The sequence below is a fragment of the Saccopteryx bilineata genome, chromosome 6, assembly GCF_036850765.1.
Source record: "Saccopteryx bilineata isolate mSacBil1 chromosome 6, mSacBil1_pri_phased_curated, whole genome shotgun sequence".
Classification (NCBI taxonomy): domain Eukaryota; kingdom Metazoa; phylum Chordata; class Mammalia; order Chiroptera; family Emballonuridae; genus Saccopteryx; species Saccopteryx bilineata.
The window spans coordinates 108372574-108391257 of record NC_089495.1 but is presented as its reverse complement, the minus strand read 5'-3'; the positions used below and the strand labels follow the sequence as shown (position 1 = coordinate 108391257).

At 37.9% G+C, this 18684-nt stretch overlaps 1 protein-coding gene across 3 annotated transcripts in view; it reads right to left on the bottom strand.

Moving 5' to 3' along the window:
* Positions 1-18684, bottom strand: part of RNASEH2B (ribonuclease H2 subunit B) — a 73449-nt gene that overhangs the window by 11583 nt on the left and 43182 nt on the right. The window contains exons 6-11 of one of the 3 annotated variants that reach the window (XM_066236024.1): positions 11229-11293; positions 9392-9497; positions 8125-8206; positions 6725-6767; positions 2836-2916; positions 8-424 (exon numbers count right to left, since the gene is read on the bottom strand). In XM_066236024.1, the coding sequence (XP_066092121.1) occupies positions 308-424; positions 2836-2916; positions 6725-6767; positions 8125-8206; positions 9392-9497; positions 11229-11293 (494 nt within the window). In that variant the 3' untranslated portion in view covers positions 8-307. Of the gene's footprint in view, positions 1-7; positions 425-2835; positions 2917-6724; positions 6768-8124; positions 8207-9391; positions 9498-11228; positions 11294-18684 lie in introns of those variants that run through there. The other 2 variants (XM_066236025.1, XM_066236026.1) reach the window with 2 other exon arrangements.

Below are 18684 nucleotides of genomic sequence, written 5' to 3'. Positions count from 1 at the left end.
ACTCAAACATTGTCACATGTCATTTTATTAAGGAAATTGAGATCTAGAGGTTAATTCTAGTCACTTGATTACTTTTCAGTATGTCAAAGAAGACTCCAAAGTCCATAAGCCATTAGGTACACAATTACTTTCCCATATTTTGTTTAGGAACATAAAATTCAAATACAAAGAAATGTTCAAGTGACACTAAAAACTGCTCTTTTTCAAAGGGTGGTGATTAAGGGTAAGGAATACAGCGACATGGAGGAAAGACAAAAATGCAACATGTTAAAGACAAATATTTTTGCTAGATTTCATTTTCAAAGTTTCAAATTTTTCCAGCTTTTTTTTTAGGTTTTGCACCGAAAAAGGAGTCAATACTTTTCATTCCAGTCTTGTCAACTTTAGCCAAAGCCTTTTGAGCTGCGGTCATTTTGCTATTTTTCTGTTAATGAAAATAAGAGAGAAAAATTGTTTCAAATGCAACAGTTGTAAGTCACACATGCAAATCAAACCAGACCATGCACGCCTCAGGTTCATTAAAGAAGGTAAGCATTTGCTAACATGCTTCATAAGGGAGTGATTATTTTTTTAAGTTCTGATTTCTATTCAGAATTCAGACCTGAGAGATAAAATATTTTAAAAGAGGCATGAAACAAACTGATGCTTCTAAGAAATAGAATGCTCCTATAGCTTACTTCAGGGAGGAATAATTCTAGACAGTGCATTAATTAACTACAGTAACACAAACAACAGAACAGATACAGACAGCAGTTGTCAGAGGGAGGAATTAGTCTTGTATGAATATATATACATATTTACCGTTTGATTTTATTCAGAGGCTCTATGGGAAAACTGAAGACAATGCTATTATATTCAAAGATAACCTGTATTGCAAAGGATCTCAGACCAGCTACCTGGCCCACTTTCCCTTCAAAAACCAAAATACTTTCCAAAAGGCTGACTCCAAATATCTCTGCCCTGTAAATGGCTTTTTTTTTTTTTTTTTTGCCAAATCCTAGCAGAATGTAAATAGCAGCTGATTTGATTTGGATGTATCACAACTTGTTCAGCAGAAGCATAAAAAATGGGAATCAGCAAAGAAAAAACTCAGTGGCCTCCCTGGGAACTGTGGGACAGTCATTGCCAAAGTATCTTCTAAGGGCACAGCATGTGATTCCTGAAATTTTCTTCTCACATACTGTCACTTATAATTTAGTAGGCTTATTTTTTGACTGGATAATAAAAAGTGACAGTCTCTCAGATAAGTCATCCCTGCATTTAACTGACATCCTGGTCCACCCCTTATCTCACTGGTGCCAGGCCCAAGGGGACATAATGGGCAGTTAGAAGAATGGGGAAGAAATAATTCTCACGAGAAACTTAAAAACGCCCAGCTTACAGAAACCCTGGAGAAAACTAGCCATCTAGCCTATCTCCAAATGGATTATTCCCTGACATCACATGCCCAGATAAATTACATACAGATTTAAGAATAAAATTTACTTTAAAACTTTAAACTATAAGGGAAGTAAATGCCGTTAAAATCTAAGTGGAACTTAACTCATTTGGGATGGCCAAGGTCTTACCTTCTAAGCATAAAAATAATGAGAAAATCATAAAGAAGAGTCATTTCTATATTTAATCCTCAGGAAAACTTAAAGCTATTTAAAAATTAAATAAAAAAGCTAAACACATATTGGGAAATTCTTTGTACCTGATATGTCATGAAAAGTGTTAATAGCCTTAATTTAGAATGAGCTCTTACATATCAACAAGGAAAACATTACTATCCCAATATAAAAATGGGTAGGAGGCATGAACTGACATTTTGCAAAATTGCAATTAGCCAATAAACATTTGAAAAATCAACTAGCTTTCTAGTTAAAGAAATATAGCTTCATCACACAGGCAAACATTTTCAAGAATAAAAATAATATCTGACATTGTCAAAAATGCAAGATGAATACTTATCAGAAATAATGGTTGGGAGCACAAATTCCTACTACATTTTTGAAAAGCATTTCATATGTATACCTCATTAATTATGGGAAGAGCTCAGGTTTCCTAAGCTCTTACTCTTAGTTCTAAATTGTGTTTAATGTGATAAGCAGAGATACAGTCTATAAATAAGAATGTATACCACTACATAAAAACAAAATATAAAAAAAGAAGTTAAAACTATGTATCCAAAAATAGGGGAATAATTAAATAAATTATATTTCATATGGAGAAATAAAATAACATACATGAGTGAATATGATAAAAAAAACTAATACATTTTCAAAGAATGTTTAATGATATGAACAGTTTCATAATATGATGATCAATGAAAAGGGCAGAACTCCAAACTATAATATATATTATATATATATTATAATGCCAATTTAAAAACATGGATATAAATTCCTAACACATATATAAGATAAAACTTAGTAAGAAATGTTACAAAAATATTTGTCAGAGTGATTACTGAATGGCGGGGTTATTGACAATTTTTGTCATCATAATAATTTCTGGGAAGCTTCTGGGCAGTAGAGTTAAGAAAATATTACCTTTGGCAGCTCCTGCCCTCTGCCCCATCCTATCACTCTAAATACACGCAAAATTTAGGCATGTTCTTGCTAAGTATACTGCATTTCTTTAGTTCCTAAGGCTTCCTTGCTTGACATTTTCATTGCCACTCACAATTATGAGTTGCTGATTAACTCATATAAATAAACTTAAGTCACTAGTTAATAATTCTTTGTGGCTAACATTATAAGATCACAATCAAGCATGCAATCATTCCCGATGTCCCCATGTGGCATCCCCCACTGGGTCTAAGAGGATGCCATGACATCAGGACACACATACCTTTTCAGTCTTCAAATCTTTAGTATTAAACTTAGTGTAATCTTCTTTTGCTTCTACAGGCCCATCTGATAACTTTACTTTCTGCAATGTTAGAGCAGTGAAGTGAAGTAGTGTAAAATGTCACCTTGACTCATCAATTAAAAGGAACCAATGTGCAATTTGGTTCCTCTATTTAAAAGGAACCAATGTGCAATTTGGACCCACACCGAGGCCAAACGAAGTAGCTGGCCCTGCAAAGGGCTGTTTTTCCAAGCCCCTTTACACTTTGATGATTATCTAGGGAACTAAACCACACAGCCCTTCTGGGGAGCAGTTTTGGTCACAGAGAATATAATTAGGCAAGTCCCAGCCCCAGCCTAGGCAGTTGAGCAGTCTGAGCACACACTTTGCATGTATCAGGGACATGCTGACTTCTAGGACAATTTAAGGGGGGGTGTTGAATTCAGGCACAAAAGCAAAGATGAGAATTCCCTTTAAGGGAACCAGGTGTGCAGGGCTCATGTAATGTTCATTTAGGAGTAGCGCTTATTATCATCTTTGTATAGCTCTGTGTTGTTACCTTCTTTCCATTCAATAATTTCATTTAATCCACATAACAGCTTTGCAAAGCAAGCAGCCAGCAAAAGAAGGAAGCACAGAGAGGTTAAACAGATAACTTAAAGCCACTAGTAGAGGACTTAGATCTCATGTCTGTACCAGTGCTCTTTCCATAGGCCCAACACAACGAAGTCAGCCTTTACTTCACGTTTTCACCTTTCACACGAGTATTTTGCACCAACAAATGTGAGAACCTTGTCAAGAGCTAGACTAAGCCATGATGTTCACATTAGGGAAGGAACCCTGTCACATTTATTATGCAAAGGGCACAGAGCAGGGCAGATAAGTCTTTAGTGTGGAACACTGACTACACAGTGATCACAAGTCAGAATTCTGCAGATCTGTAAGCTCTTTGTGGACAGCAGGTTGACAGGACCAGCCTGGATCCAACCTAGGAAACACAGACTGTTCCCACCTTCACTAGTCACAGCCCAGCTCTTTCTAAACGAAGAACTGGTAGAACTGGTGCTAAAAGATGCCACAGTGCAGGTGTAACAGGGGATAAAACAACATGTCTTGAAATTCTTCACTGGAACAAGCAGAGGGCTGTCTGGGAATGTATTACATCCTTCTCTTGGCTACACTGCAACTCTAGCAAGTGAATCTTCAAAAGAAAAAGACTGTTCATGTATGAGTTACATACCAGCAAATGTAGGTGAACAAGCAACTTTCCTAAGAATCCATGTTTCTACTAAAATTAAGAGGATTAGGTGACACATTTTTTACCAGGAAAGTTACTTCACCCAGGAGAGTAGAACTCACAGGTAATGATGAAGGCTATAATAGTTTCACAATGCACAAGTTTATTAAAACTATAAAGATGCTTCCTTCTCCCCTGTAGCAAATGTTCTAATACAGGTGTCGTCATAAACACGTGGGCATATTCACTTTTCACTGATGGGTCAAATAAAAAATATTAATGGCAAGAGCTTCAGATGAAAGACGCTTCCTCATAAATAGTAAACATGTAATAAGATGACTGACTTGTTCAAGTGCTTTTAACAGCTCACCATCAAACAAGACACGAGTTATAAGTACTTACATAAAAGAAAATGATTGTGGCTTAATGTTATTCAACACTGTTGAATATGTTGGGGGGAAAAAACCTTAATTGTTATATTTACTAATATTTTTTGTTATTTAAAAGACTGAATCACTATGGATTTGGAGAAACGTTTCAGAAGAAATAGAAACTTGGCTCAGAAAGACAGTAACAAAGAGTATGACTGAAGGGGTGTAGTTTTGGAAAGAGAAGAGGAAAAGGCAGATCACCGCAGGAATTAATGCTCAGATGGATTGGTCTTATTATCATTCTTACAAATGATTTCCAAGGAAGAACTCAGGAACATCTCCAAAACCACTGCCTGCATTCAGCTCTGCTAGCTGACAGTGATACATTCAAAAGATGGAAGGGGTGAAGGACGGAAGCTGAGTTTCGATATAGGCAAACATATGAAAATTAAGCAAAACATATTTAGGATTACAGGCTCTATGCTATCAATTACAACACAGATGCCTAAGAGCCACTGGTACGTTGTTTCCTAAAAACAATCAACTAGATTACTGAAAAAAAATATCAATCAAATTCTGGACACAAACAGGAAAGCTAGCAGAAGACATTGTCCTACATTTGTTTAAACTGTAGTACATCAGTTTCAGTGTGAATACTGGAGCCTCAGGAAGACAAAATAGAGTAGGAGGCCTTGAAAAGCAACTAAAATAATCTAGGAGGCAAGGCTGAGATTTAGGAGAAACCAGATGCCACGATCTAAACCAGGGCTTGGCAAACTGCTGTCTGTGGGTCAAACCCAGCTGACGCCTGCTTTCACAAATGAAGTTTTTCTGGAACGCGGCAGCGCTGGCTCATTTACGAACTGTTTGAGACTGTCTTTGCCCCACCACAGCAGAGCGGAGTAGTTGCGACAGAGACCATCTGCTTCACGAAGCCTAAAATGTTTACTCTGGCCTTCCCAGAGTAAGTTTGCTGAACCCTCATCTAAGTCATAAATGAAGACATCACAAACAATTTAAAATTTTTGAAATCAAAATAAAAAAACAGAAACCTGGGTCCAAAAATAAATAAATAAACATAAAACGTATCACTCCAGATAGAATCAAACGCTAAAACCATCAAGAAGAGTTTCAGATTCTTTCATGAACAATCTCTAAGTTACCAAGGTAGACAGATATTTGGGAGAAAGAGATATGCTTAGTTTTTGGAGTGAGAGAAATAAAAAAGACACAAATACACCTCTCCTCTCGGACAATTCTCTGTCCCCTAGTGCCACCGTCAGAGACAGTGACTGCTGGCCTGGGAGAAGTGTGGTCTGACTCCTACCCAGCGCTACTCCTCCAGAGTGAGAGGTGACCCTCCCCTGACAATCAGCCGACAGTGGTCCCCAGCTCCCACTGAGGCATGGTACATTTTCCATTCTTTCCTAATAAATACTTTGGGAGCTACCATCACTTCCAAACAGGACATGTTAGAGAAACATCTTGAGAATCTTGGCCACCTTGAGGATAGGGCAGAGAGGAAGTTGTTTAACATCCAAAACATGTCCACTTCACATTCTAGGGCTCCTGTCACTTTGCTGGCAGGAGAAAGACCTCACCAATGAGCTGGTGCTTGCTTATTTCCTGTCTCAGGGGTCAGGCCTGGATGGAGGGGCACTACTGTGTGCCACCAGGTGTGGCTGGTGACTGGTTTCTCTACTCTCCCAGTCTGGGGGACAAACACCAGCTGCAGCCCCCTGGTGCAGAGGGGCTGGGGCAGTTTAAGAACGTCTGAAAGAGGAAAAGGTTTTCCACTAACAGATAAATACATATTATACATTTATTGTGCTCGATCACTTCAAGAACAGAAAAAAAAGTACAGATATCCTTGCTCAAAGGATTCTTTTTTACAAAAATCATGCTCCATTCATCTCTGTGCCAGTGACAACTAGTTTAGCAAAATGTAGTATTCCTGGTAATTATAAAGTTAATTACAGGATCTGGCTAACAAGAATAGTGAATTATAATTCTATACTATTTCTTATATAGGTATATGGTTAACTAACTCTTATTGGGTTTTGAGAGTACTTTATTATTCAGGTAACATATACAATAAAAAAATCTAAAATAAAAATAAATACCGATGGAGAGAGAGCCCAGTGCAATCTTTCTTCCACATGATATTACTCCATGCAAGGTGGATTTAATACCCTTTCTACACTACAACAAACGAAAGTTATATGGTAAAAGTTTTACATTTTTCCAGGTCCCCCAAGATATCTTAGCCACAGCTTCTTACCTTTGATGGAGGGTTTGGCAATGAAGCTGGAGATTCTGGAAGCCTAAGGAGTGAAAAATAAGAATTGTAGTCACAGTTTTTCATAGACAAGCCGACAGAAAGGCTGGACCAGCTTAAGGTTCGGTAAGCCTTACTTTCTTCTGACAGCTTCACCACCATGTATCTTATTGTCAAGCACCTTAGTGTAAAGAATGAAATTTATCAAGTGAATAAACCCTCATCTCACTACTTAATTCCTTGTATTGGAGTTGTCTAAACTAAAAAATAAAATTAGAACTAATTTGCTGAGATTGAATTGCTTTTATTTAGCCTTCATAAATTTGAGTCTTGGCATTGTAGTATTTTTTTCTTGATAAAACAATGAATCTAGCATCTATTTAAAAGTTAAAGTTATATTAACTGTTAACAAAAAGCCACACAAAATTTACCTTTGTTCCACTAGAGAAGTTTAACTGACATATCTTTCTCCCCATCTTTAACCAAAACTTAAAAATTTTCAGTGGAAAGAGAAGAAACTAAAAGAAATAATGAAATACAAAGACACAAGGTCTCTGTTATAGATAAGCAGTGACTAAGTAATCTAGGGAAATAATAAACAGAAGGGTGTGGCTATCAATTTAAAGCTGGTGTTCAACACACTTTAACTACCACAGGAACCAGTTTCTGCTAATTGTTTTTTAAAGTAGGACCTACGCATTTGCTAAAAACAGCAACTATATCTATTAAAAGGTCATTTTATCTACATATGTCAGAGGAAAAAGTTATTACAAAAATAAGGAAAAGCTATTAAATTATCACACACATAAAATCTGAACAGTTACTAAAATCTAGAAAAACATTTTTTCAGCCCCTCATAAAGTCTTTATATTGTATCAAAGATCTTTACGAAGGAACACAAATCATGTCATTCTTCAATCCTCTGCCCTCAAAGACACAGACTGTGTTTTTCCTTTTCTGAATTCCAAATGCTGGGTATAATAAAGGTACTTAGTGAATATCTAATGACAGTGAAAACAGTAAAAAATCTGTAACTGTAACTTTCAAATATATTCTACACTCATCTACTTTTTCCTTCCCACCTTTATTTCTATTAAAATGATCTCAAAGAACCAAATTTGTTAAGTCTAACTGAGGATAAAATTTTAACATAGTTTACTATCTAAAATCATACCAACTCATAATTCCAATCCTAACACAGTTCCCATAGTCAGTATTCACTAAATCAATTCGTTTCTATCAATAAATGTCCATTAAAAATTACCTCCAAACCACAGTCTATGACATAACTCAAGAATCTCTTATCAGAAACAGTGCTGTGATAAGCCTTACAGAAACACCGTTGCTGGAACACCAAGAAATGAAAACATACTTAATCATGACTGAAGAAGAACAATACTCACTTTAAATATTTAGATAAGTCATCACTTAATTCTTTAGGGATGTAATCAGATAACAGACCATGGGCATAACGAACATAGTCCTCTGAAATAAATAAAGAGTGAAAGAAAAAAAATTGGTAACAATTCTAATAGATTTAAAGTCAAACTAACCAGAGTTCAGATTATGGCTCTATTTGGCCTTAGGAACTCAAGCTCTTCACCAGTTTCCTCATTTGTAAAATGGGGATGCTAGTGTCTATCTGTCAGAGTAGTGAGATGATATGATAGATGAGATAAAAGATATCAAAGGTATGATCATATAATACAACACAATAGATGCCCATTAAGTGACAGTTAAAACCAAAATTTAGGGTGGTTTCCTTAGTTGAGGCCCTTGAATACAAACAAATAAAAACAAAATCAGCTGTACCAATATGAAATACTCATGTCTTTTGAAAAAGACTAATTGTTTTTAGGTCTGTTTTAGTATAGAATAAATCTAATTGAACAGTAATGAGTATGCTTATTTAAGAGAAATAATATCTCTATTAAGTTCTTGCTATATAAGTGTACTAAACATTATAAATACTTTAAAACTAATAAAATGCTTTAAATATGTAAAAACTAAACTAAGCACAGTACATAATTATTAATTCTAAAACATTTGGATCCTTAGTACTGAGGATTAATTAAACACAGTTACATAAGATAATACAATCTGTTTTAAACCCTGTTAAATATTTTTATGTAGAATACTAGGGGACAAATTTAATAATACAATGGGATAATCACACAGGGATATAAGCTATCAATAACAATAACCCAGGTCTGTTGCTGGGATATTTATTCTCTTCTTTTTTTTTTCTGCCTTTCAGTTAAAATAACACTTTTCCTGAGTATTAGTTAGAAAGTATCTGCTTTTTGGACACAGTCTCAAGAATCTCATTCTAAACTGAGATTTACAGGGGTCAAGGGAGATCATTTGTTTACACTGGCTACTCAGTAAAAGGCTTGGCACACAATACACCCTCAATAAATGAAAGCTAGAACAGTTATGGTTATTATTATTAGTGCAAAATACATATTTTCTGAATGAATGATATAAGTATCAATTAGTGACAGAGGCAACCTTTGGCAGAAACATTACTTGGTTCTGCAGCAAAATGCACAACTGCTACAAGAGGAGAAGACAATGACAGGAACACGAACCTTCTGACATTAAGACTTTAAAACTGTAAGAGAGGCATTCCAGAAAAAAAAGTCCTTTTTTAGCAAATTATTTACTTACCTTCCTTGTCCCTGGAAATCTGGTGACCAGGGAAAAATGCAGTTGACTGCACCCGGGCACCAACATTTACGTGGTTGGTTTTTAATGCTGCCACAGTCCGGTTAACCTGTGAAATAAGCAAAAGAGGAATACTAGGGCATTCTGAACTAACTCTAGAAATCCACAGCTTTCCAGATAGTTCCCTATCCATTTAAGAGTAGGAAGGAGTATTTCTTCAGCAGATATCAGACAATGAGAAAAGGCTGTGCATCTGGAAAAAGGCTGAGCAGCTGCTACCACATTTTCGGATGATCTCAGCACATGGACTTCGGGATGACCTCAATATGAGAGCACTGATGCCAGAATCAGGCTGTGGGGCTTTGCTCTGTGACCATGGGCTAATTACTTAACCCCTCTGTGAAATGGGGATAAAAATAGTACCTACCTCATAAGATTTTTATGAAGATTAAATGAGCTAGTGTACAGGATGGGGCAAAAGTAGGTTTATAGTTGTTCATATGGAAAATAATATAAACATTAATAAATAATGATATGAAAATAAAATTTGTGTTTTGCATATTTGTAACTGTAAATCTACTATTGCCCCACCCTGTATGTAAGACCCTTAGAATAGAACCTGGCATAAAGTTTATATGTAGCAATTTTCTAAGCAAAATAAATATAAATTTCCCAGGAAAGTAAACACAATAAATATAAACTTCACTTTGCTAGTCATGTCATTATTATTTGCTACTAGCAAAACTAAATGTCAAGACTCTGTTCAGTATTTACACTCATTCTTCACCTACACAGACTAATATTAAGGCAAATGAAAAGTAAACATGAGGCCCTTTTAAAATCTTTTCACTACCCTGTAGAGTAGGTGCCTGATTAATTCCACAAAGTTCAGTTCCATGCCCAGTAACATATGATGCACAAACATGTTTTTCACAAGACGAAAGACAGGAGATACAAGAGAGAAGAGAATCCTGGGAATCAGTACTGTGACTACTAGTATCACTGACTTGCAAACACTTTGTCAGCAATAGAGCTCCTCTGGTGAGATTCATAATCAACAGGAAAGCACACCACCTCCTTACCAATGGCTTCAAAGTAGTTTTTGTGCTGTTGCTTTTTTTTTAGCCACAACCCACAGTATGAAATATATAGCAAACCAATAGTGAAATGCATATACAGTATAAATGTTGCATAGCTATACTTCCTACTTGCTCTTACTCTGTTAAATTTTAATTAACATCCTACCCTACCCTACTCTATTCCTATCCTATCCTATCCCATTCCAAGAGAAATACTGGTTGTCATTTATAAATCAATTTGAAAACACTGCCAGACTTTTTATGCAGTCTACTTCTTAAGATCACTAAGGTACAGGGTATGTCTGGAAGAGGACTCTTCTTCAGCATCCAGACACAGGTTGGGACACACTTCCTCTAAGCCTGAATCCAGTGTGCCCCAGGCCCCGCTTGGCTGTGTGCGAGCAACACTTCCCCCTGAGGCACTGTGGACTGGCTGCAGCACATGCACATTGGACAAGGTATCGTCTACCTTGGAAGACTCAAATTTACACCAACACAGAGCAAGAACTTCTTTCATTAAGTGGTGAAAATCAGGGGGAGATGGAGATGCAGGTCAAAAAAAAAAAATCCAGTGAAGTCCAGAGACACACAAGTTAGGAAGGATGGAAAGTAAAAGATTTCTTTTCACACTGGATATTTTTATACAGTTTTCCTCTCTCAGTTGGAAATTCAAGATGGTCTTTGGATGAAGACTTACCACATTCTCTAGACTTTTAAAAAGGTGCATTGAATTTTTCTGCCATACTGGAGAGGTACTATACCTTTTTTTCCAGCCACTTTAATGTCTTCTCTTTGCTGTACTTGTAATATTTTTTTTGGTCTATTTCTGGATTAAATTAAAAAAAAAAAGATTGAGTACAGTAGATTTAAAAATAAAACTCATAAGGTTATATGATGTACAACAGTGCTCCCCAACCTTTTTTGAGCCATGGACTGGTTTAATGTCAGAAAATATTTTCAGGGACCGGCCTTTAGAGTGGGACGGATAAATGTATCACGTGACCGAGACAAGCATCAAGAGTGAGTCATAGACGAATGTAACAGAGGGAATCTGGTCATTTTTAAAAAATAAAACATCATTCAGACTTAAATATAAATAAAACAAAAATAATGTAAGTTATTTATTCTTTCTTTGCGGACCCGTGCCAAATGGCCCATGGACCGGTACTGGTCCACGGCCCGGGGGTTGGGGACCACTGATGTACAAGATTATTTAAAAATACTTCCTAATAATGTATATTTTTGAAAAACTCAATTGCAAACCTGAGAGTACACTTGGGACATTCAAAAGATTCCTAAACAGAATTCAAGTATTTCAGCTTTCATGCGACCATTAAATAAATGGGAATTTATGTAACTCCTCAGATTAATCAAGCAAATCTGTAGAAGGTAATTTTTAAAACAAAATTAAAAGTGAAGAAAACTTCATTTTTTTGCATACTTTTAAATTCATCTCAATGTTTTCAATGAACGATTACTTTTCTAAAATAAAAACAAAATCCCCCCAAAGAAAATTAAGACTAAAAGCAGATGTCTGTGAACTTCATTCCATACCAATACACATAGATAGCTACTCAGTACTGTTGTGGTGGGATGAGTGGAGAAAAAAAAAAAGATATAGCTCTTTCTCCGTAGTACACTATTATCCATTGCTGTTTCAGGGGCGTTTAGATTTATGATATGCTCGACCTGGTCATTTTAAAGGGATAAAAGTTTCATGTCTTATAAATTACACTTCCTGTCCTCAAGATCCACAGGGCATTATCTACTGTGTCACTGAACCACTACTTCCTAGTCACACTTCATTCACGGGCTTCTCGGTTTGCATGCATTCAGCAGAAGTAGCACTTCCACTCGTAGCTTCCTGCTCCCCAGGGAACCTGATCTGTGACCACTGGGAGCCCTAAAGGCAGAGGGAAACGCCTGCGTGTGACCCTGCGAGAGTCGTCCCAGGTGGTTACATAAAATGACATTTTCTCTCTCTCTTCTCTATAACCATAGTGGGAAGTGCAAACTGCCTATTCAGGGACTGGATTTTTTTTGCAGTTTGTTAAATTGCTTGAGTTATTCCAAACGGCTTGCATGGGGGTGGGGATGGCAGGTGGGCGATAGGAGGTGGGCTAGAGTGGGATCTGGACCTATGCACCCCTCTTCTCACGACTTGTCACCGAATAACAAAGAGGAGGCACTGTTGCAAATGATACCATCAGAAGTTTGAGAATTCCAAGATGCAAGGTCTGCTATCCCAGGAGCCACAACTACCTGGACCAACAGGTGCCGCAGAACCACGGCGGAGGAAACCAGACTTGATTTCCCTGAAGATGATGGCCCAGACCATGTACATTAGGGGACTTCTAAGAGCATACAGCAGTCATTCAAGAAATTGTACTCTGTTCAACGTATTTTAGAAGTGCTGTTCATTGCCTGAGACAAAACATCTCCAAAAAGCTCAGGGCTCAGGTCTCTCCTAAGACCCTGACTAGTCACTCTCCTCTTGTCTCTACATCCAAATTCCCTGAAAGAACATTCTACAACCTGTCAGTTTCCTTCTTCTCTCCCACTCACTATGCCCCCTGCAGTCTACTCCGTTCCTTTTTGAAAATACTCTCTCAGGAGACACAGGCCCTGAACCAATCTTCCTGGGTTCCCATACATGTAGCTCACGATGTCACCTTGGGGAGTCACCTATTAAGTTGGACAACCCATATAAATTCAAGAGCATAACACCTGGCACATAATGAATACTTAATATTAGTTAAGACCAAATGAGAACTGACAACCTGTTCACTTTAACAGCATCAGGAACTAATGTGCATTCAGGCCTCTGCTACATTCTTTTTTTTTTTTTTTTTTTCATTTCTCTGAAGCTGGAAACCGGGAGGCAGTCAGACAGACTCCCGCATGCGCCCGGCTGGGATCCACCCGGCATGCCCACCAGGGGGCGATGCTCTGCCCATCTGGGGCGTCGCTCTGTTGCATCCAGAGCCCATTCTAGCGCCTGAAGCAGAGGCCACAGAGCCATCCCCAGCGCCCGAGCCATCTTTGCTCCAATGGAGCCTCAGCTGCGGGAGGGGAAGAGAGAGACAAAGAGGAAGGGAGGAGGAGGGGTGGAGAAGCAGATGGGCGCTTCTCCTGTGTGCCCTGGCCGGGAATCGAACCCAGGACTCCTGCACGCCAGGCCGACGCTCTACCGCTGAGCCAACCTGCCAGGGCCTCTGCTACATTCTTTATACACATTTTCTCACCGAATGCTCAGAATGAATGGCCAGTGAAAAGCATTATTTGGTCCCATCTTAAAGGAATGGGTATGGGTAAGTTCAATGAATTGTCCAGTCACTGAGCGGGAGCACCGGGACTGCTCAAGCTGACTGCAAAGCTGTGGACCTGATGTTCATTTTACCGAAATCAATGAGATTTTCACTCGCCTCAGTACTCCTGAACCTCGTTTTGCGTGGGTAAAACCTCTCCCACGTGGTTCTATAAAACCTCTCTCTCAGTTTTTTGACATCTCCGATGATTCTTCCTCTGATTCTTTTCTAGTGTTACTTCTTCCTCCTCTGAGGGCAATTGTACCTTCCTCTTGGTGTGACTTCAGCTTATCTCAACAAGGCTGAACAAACCCAACCAGGAAGCCCACAGCCCTGAGATGAGACCTTTTAGGCCTAAAGCCAAACTGTCCACCTTCCTCCCAAACCACCCTCCTGAATGGCCAGGCTCGACTCTCAGAGCCATTACTCACTCCTGCCTGTCTCCCCACATCCTCACTGGACTCCATGGGAGATGGGAAAGAGCCAACATTATCTTTAGGGGACAGTGGGGGAGGAAAAAGCAAGCAAACAAACAAAAAAACTCAGAAATCTAGAGGCTTAGCTTCTTATGCTGGATCAGCAACCACTTCATTTTTTAAAACCAATTGTATTTAGCAAGAATATTCATATGATAAATACACTCATTTTAAGTGTACAATTTGAGAGTATAGACAAATGTATACAACCAGCCATGTAACCATCACCCAGAAAGTTCCTCTGCGCCCTTTTGCCATTAATTCTCTCACCCCTGCCCAGACCTCAGGTGACCACTGATCTGCTATCATTATAGATTAGCTTTCACTTTATTCCAGAACTTCACAGAAATGAAATCACATGATGAGTCCTCTTTCGTGACTTTTTTTTGCTCAACATAGTTTCTTTGAGGTTCCTCCGCTTTTTTGCAGTCAGTAGTGGTTCTTTCCTTTGCATTATGGAGGGCATCCTGGGTATGCTTTGCCACATTTTGTTATCTACTCACCTACTAAAGGATATTTAGGTTGTTTCCAGTTTTGGGCTATTTTGAAAAACTTGCTCTAAAATCAAAAGGCTGCTCTGAACATTCTTGCATAAATCTTTGCATAGATCTATGTTGTCTTATATCTTGGGTAAATATCTAGGGAGAAAATTACTGAGTCATAAGAAATTTCCAAGTGGTTATACCATTCTATGCCTCCACTGGCTAGATAGGGGAGTTTCAATTGTCCACAACTTACTGTCTGCTCTTTGTGTTTTACTCACTCTTGTGGATACTAATGATATTTCCTCCTGGTTTTAATTTCCATTTTTCCACTGACTAATGATATTGAACATCTTTTCATGTACCTAATGGGTTATTTATAAATCTTCTTTTCTGAAGTGTCTGTTCAAACTGCTTGCTAAATTTTTCTGGGTTGTATATCATTCTACTATTGTGTTAAAAGAGTTTATATATTTGAGGTATAGTTATCAGATATATGCTATGTAAACATTTTCTTCCAACTGTGGTTATATGTTCTTGTTTTCTCAATGTTGTCTTTCAAAAAACAGAAGTGATTAACTTTGATGAAATGTATTTATAATATTTTCACTTTATTTTGTATTGGTTTCAGGTGTATGCCTAGTGGTTAGATAATCATATAGTTTACTTTACATAGTGTTCCCCTCGATATTTCCAGTACCCCAACTGGTGCCATAGATAGTTATTACAATATTATTGACTATATAATTATTTTATGGTTAGTGGATTTTGTGTCCTAAGAAATTTTCCTATCCAGAGAAAGGTTTTCTATGTTGTTTTCATTTTTGCATTAAAGTTAGTGATCCATTTTGAATTAATTCTTCTATATGACAGTGAAGTAAGAGTAATGTGAATTGTTTTTCCTATGGAGGTCCAGTTTTTCCGGGTCATTTGTTGAAAAGACTATCCTTTTGCCCACTGAATTATGATGATACCAGTAAAAATGATCAACTGACTCTAAGTGTAGCTCTACTTCTTACAGTAATGACACACTTGTCATAATTATTTTAGCTTATAGTAAGTCTTAAAATCAAGTATGTAAATTCTCCAACCTTTTTCTTCTTCAAAATTGTTTAGGCTATTGTGGTCTTTTGCATATATAAATTCTAGAATCATATCAATTTCTGCTAGGAGAACTGGGTATCTTAACAATATTGAGTCTTCTAATTCATGAGCATGGTATATCTCTCCATTTATTTAATTCTTCTTTAATTTCTCTCACCAATGTTTTGTAATGTTCAGTATACTGGTCTTATGCATATTGTGTTACATTTATTCCTGGGACATTGTGATTTTTAATGATATTATAAAGGGTATGTTTTTATTCCATTGTCCATTATTTACTGCTAGTATACAGAAATACAATTAATTCTTATATATTGACCTTGTATCCTGAGACTTTATTATTCCTAATGATATCTTTTTTTTTTTTTTCTTTTCATTTTTCTGAAGCTGGAAATAGGGAGAGACAGTCAGACAGACTCCCGCATGCGCCCGACCGGGATCCACCCGGCACGCCCACCAGGGGCGAAGCTCTGCCCACCAGGGGGCGATGCTCTGCCCATCCTGGGCGTCGCCATGTTGCGACCAGAGCCACTCTAGCGCCTGGGGCAGAGGCCACAGAGCCATCCCCAGCGCCCGGGCCATCTTTGCTCCTTTGGAGCCTTGGCTGCGGGAGGGGACGAGAGAGACAGAGAGGAAAGCGCGGCGGAGGGGTGGAGAAGCAAATGGGCGCTTCTCCTGTGTGCCCTGGCCGGGAATCGAACCCGGGTCCTCCGCACGCTAGGCCGACGCTCTACCGCTGAGCCAACCGGCCAGGGCCCCAATGATATTTTTTGTAGATTCTTTCATATGCAAGACCATATTGTTTATGTGTAAACTGTGTTACTATTTACTTTCCAAACTGTACACCTTTTATGTTCTTCTTATCTTAATGAAACTATTAGGACTTCCAATTCAATGGCGAATAGAAGTGGTGAAAGTGGACACTCTTATCTTGTATCTTATTTATCTTAAGAGAAAAGTGTACTGTCTCTTACAAAGAAATATGACGTTAAGTTAGGTTTGTCACTGATGCTCTTTACCATACTGCGGAAGCTCCCTTCCATTTCTTAGTTGCTGAGAATTGATAGTATGACTGATTTTGCCAAATGCTTTTTTGGCATCTACTGAGATGACCATACAGTTTTCTTATATAATATGTAAATATGGTGAATTATTTACTGATAGATTTTATAATGTTTAACCAACTTTGCAATACTGTGGTAAACCTCACTTTTTCCTTTTTCTTTTTTTAATAACATTCTAGGTATATAGGTGAAGATATGAACACATAAAACAGACACAACACAAGCGGACACTGCTCCTCCCCACGTTTCCACACCGGCGGACTCTGCATGGCTTGAGGTAGGGAATCTCATTTGGCAGGCAAGGGACTCCCAGTCTCAGAGGCCAGTGCCTGCTGCCACCTGCCCCGTCACCTTCCACAGGAGCATGAGCAGAGCTTAAAATTCAATGATAGTGAGTTTCCCAGCAGTTGGGCCCAAGCTTGGTTATAATGTATTAACCCTTTTTATATATTTCATTTGCTAATATTTTGTTAAATTTTTTTCCTGTCTATTATCATAAGGGATATTGGTCTAGTTTTCTTTGTATAATAATTTTGATTTTGCTGTGGGGTAATTCTGGCTTCATAAAATTAGTTGGGAAATATTCCTGTTTCATCTATTTCTAGAAGAGTTTGAGTATCTTTTTTTTTTTTTTTTTGAGCACTATTTCTTTCTCAACAAATGGTAAAATTCACAAATGAAACCAGCTGTGGCTGGAATTTATTTTCTAGGAAGTTTTTAATTAAAATTTATTTAAAATGGAACATTCCCCGGACATGATGGTCATTAAGAAATATTAAGCCTGAATATCCCATAATGTTACAGAAGAACCAAGTGCATAAACTACTGATTAACTTTAAAATTTACAAATTTTTATAAGCAAGGGGGTTTAAAATACTCACAAAAGTCACAGATCACCCATAATTATGAAAAATACCACAACACATTCGTTCATGCCCTAGATTTAATATTTGTGAGCATTAGTGAGTTAGATAATCTGCACATATGCTGGAAAGATTTCTCTCCTTAATGTGTCTGGTGCCTATAAAACTGGTCTCAAACATCTGGAAAGATTGGGTTTACAAAATAAAGATGGAATGAAAGTGAGTCCACAATTAAATAACATGTTCAGCAATTGGGTAATCTGTTCGCAAACCTGAATTTCCCTGATGGATTGTTGAACAAACTGCCTAGAGCACATTTTCACATCTACTTTCTCAATGTTTTCCACACCTGAGAAACTCATATGGTCTCTTTTTCTCCCTGCCTCCAGGGGATAGGAACTTGGCAACTGTACTCAGGGCATTTTAATCAGGTAAGTTTTCCTGGCTCTTCCTGTTAATCACATTGGACAGCACAGTGCAGCTTTTGCCTGCAATATGAAACAGTGTTACACTCAAGATGAAGTTCATAACCTTTTATTAGTCCTTGCCCCTGTCATCTCTCCACTGAATGTGAGCTTCTCTGGCAAGAAACGTACTGAGCCCCAGAGCTAGCAAACAGACACATCATTTCCTTTGCTAATAAAGCCGGCTGTGCTAACTAAGGTCACTGCCATCATCATTCAGGATACAAACAACCATGGCTGGGTTTATTTGGCAGGGAGAAGGCAAGGGGGACGGGGAGGTTTTCATAAGCTTAGCAGGCTTAACCTGATTTGTAATGCCACAGACTTTTAAGAAAGCATCTGGAGTCTAATATCAAAATAGCTCGCTGGGGAATTTGAGTATTTGAGGTTTTACTCTATCTGTACAGTGCCTGTGGTGAGGGTGGACGTTAAAAAATAGCAGCTTTCTTCTTCATC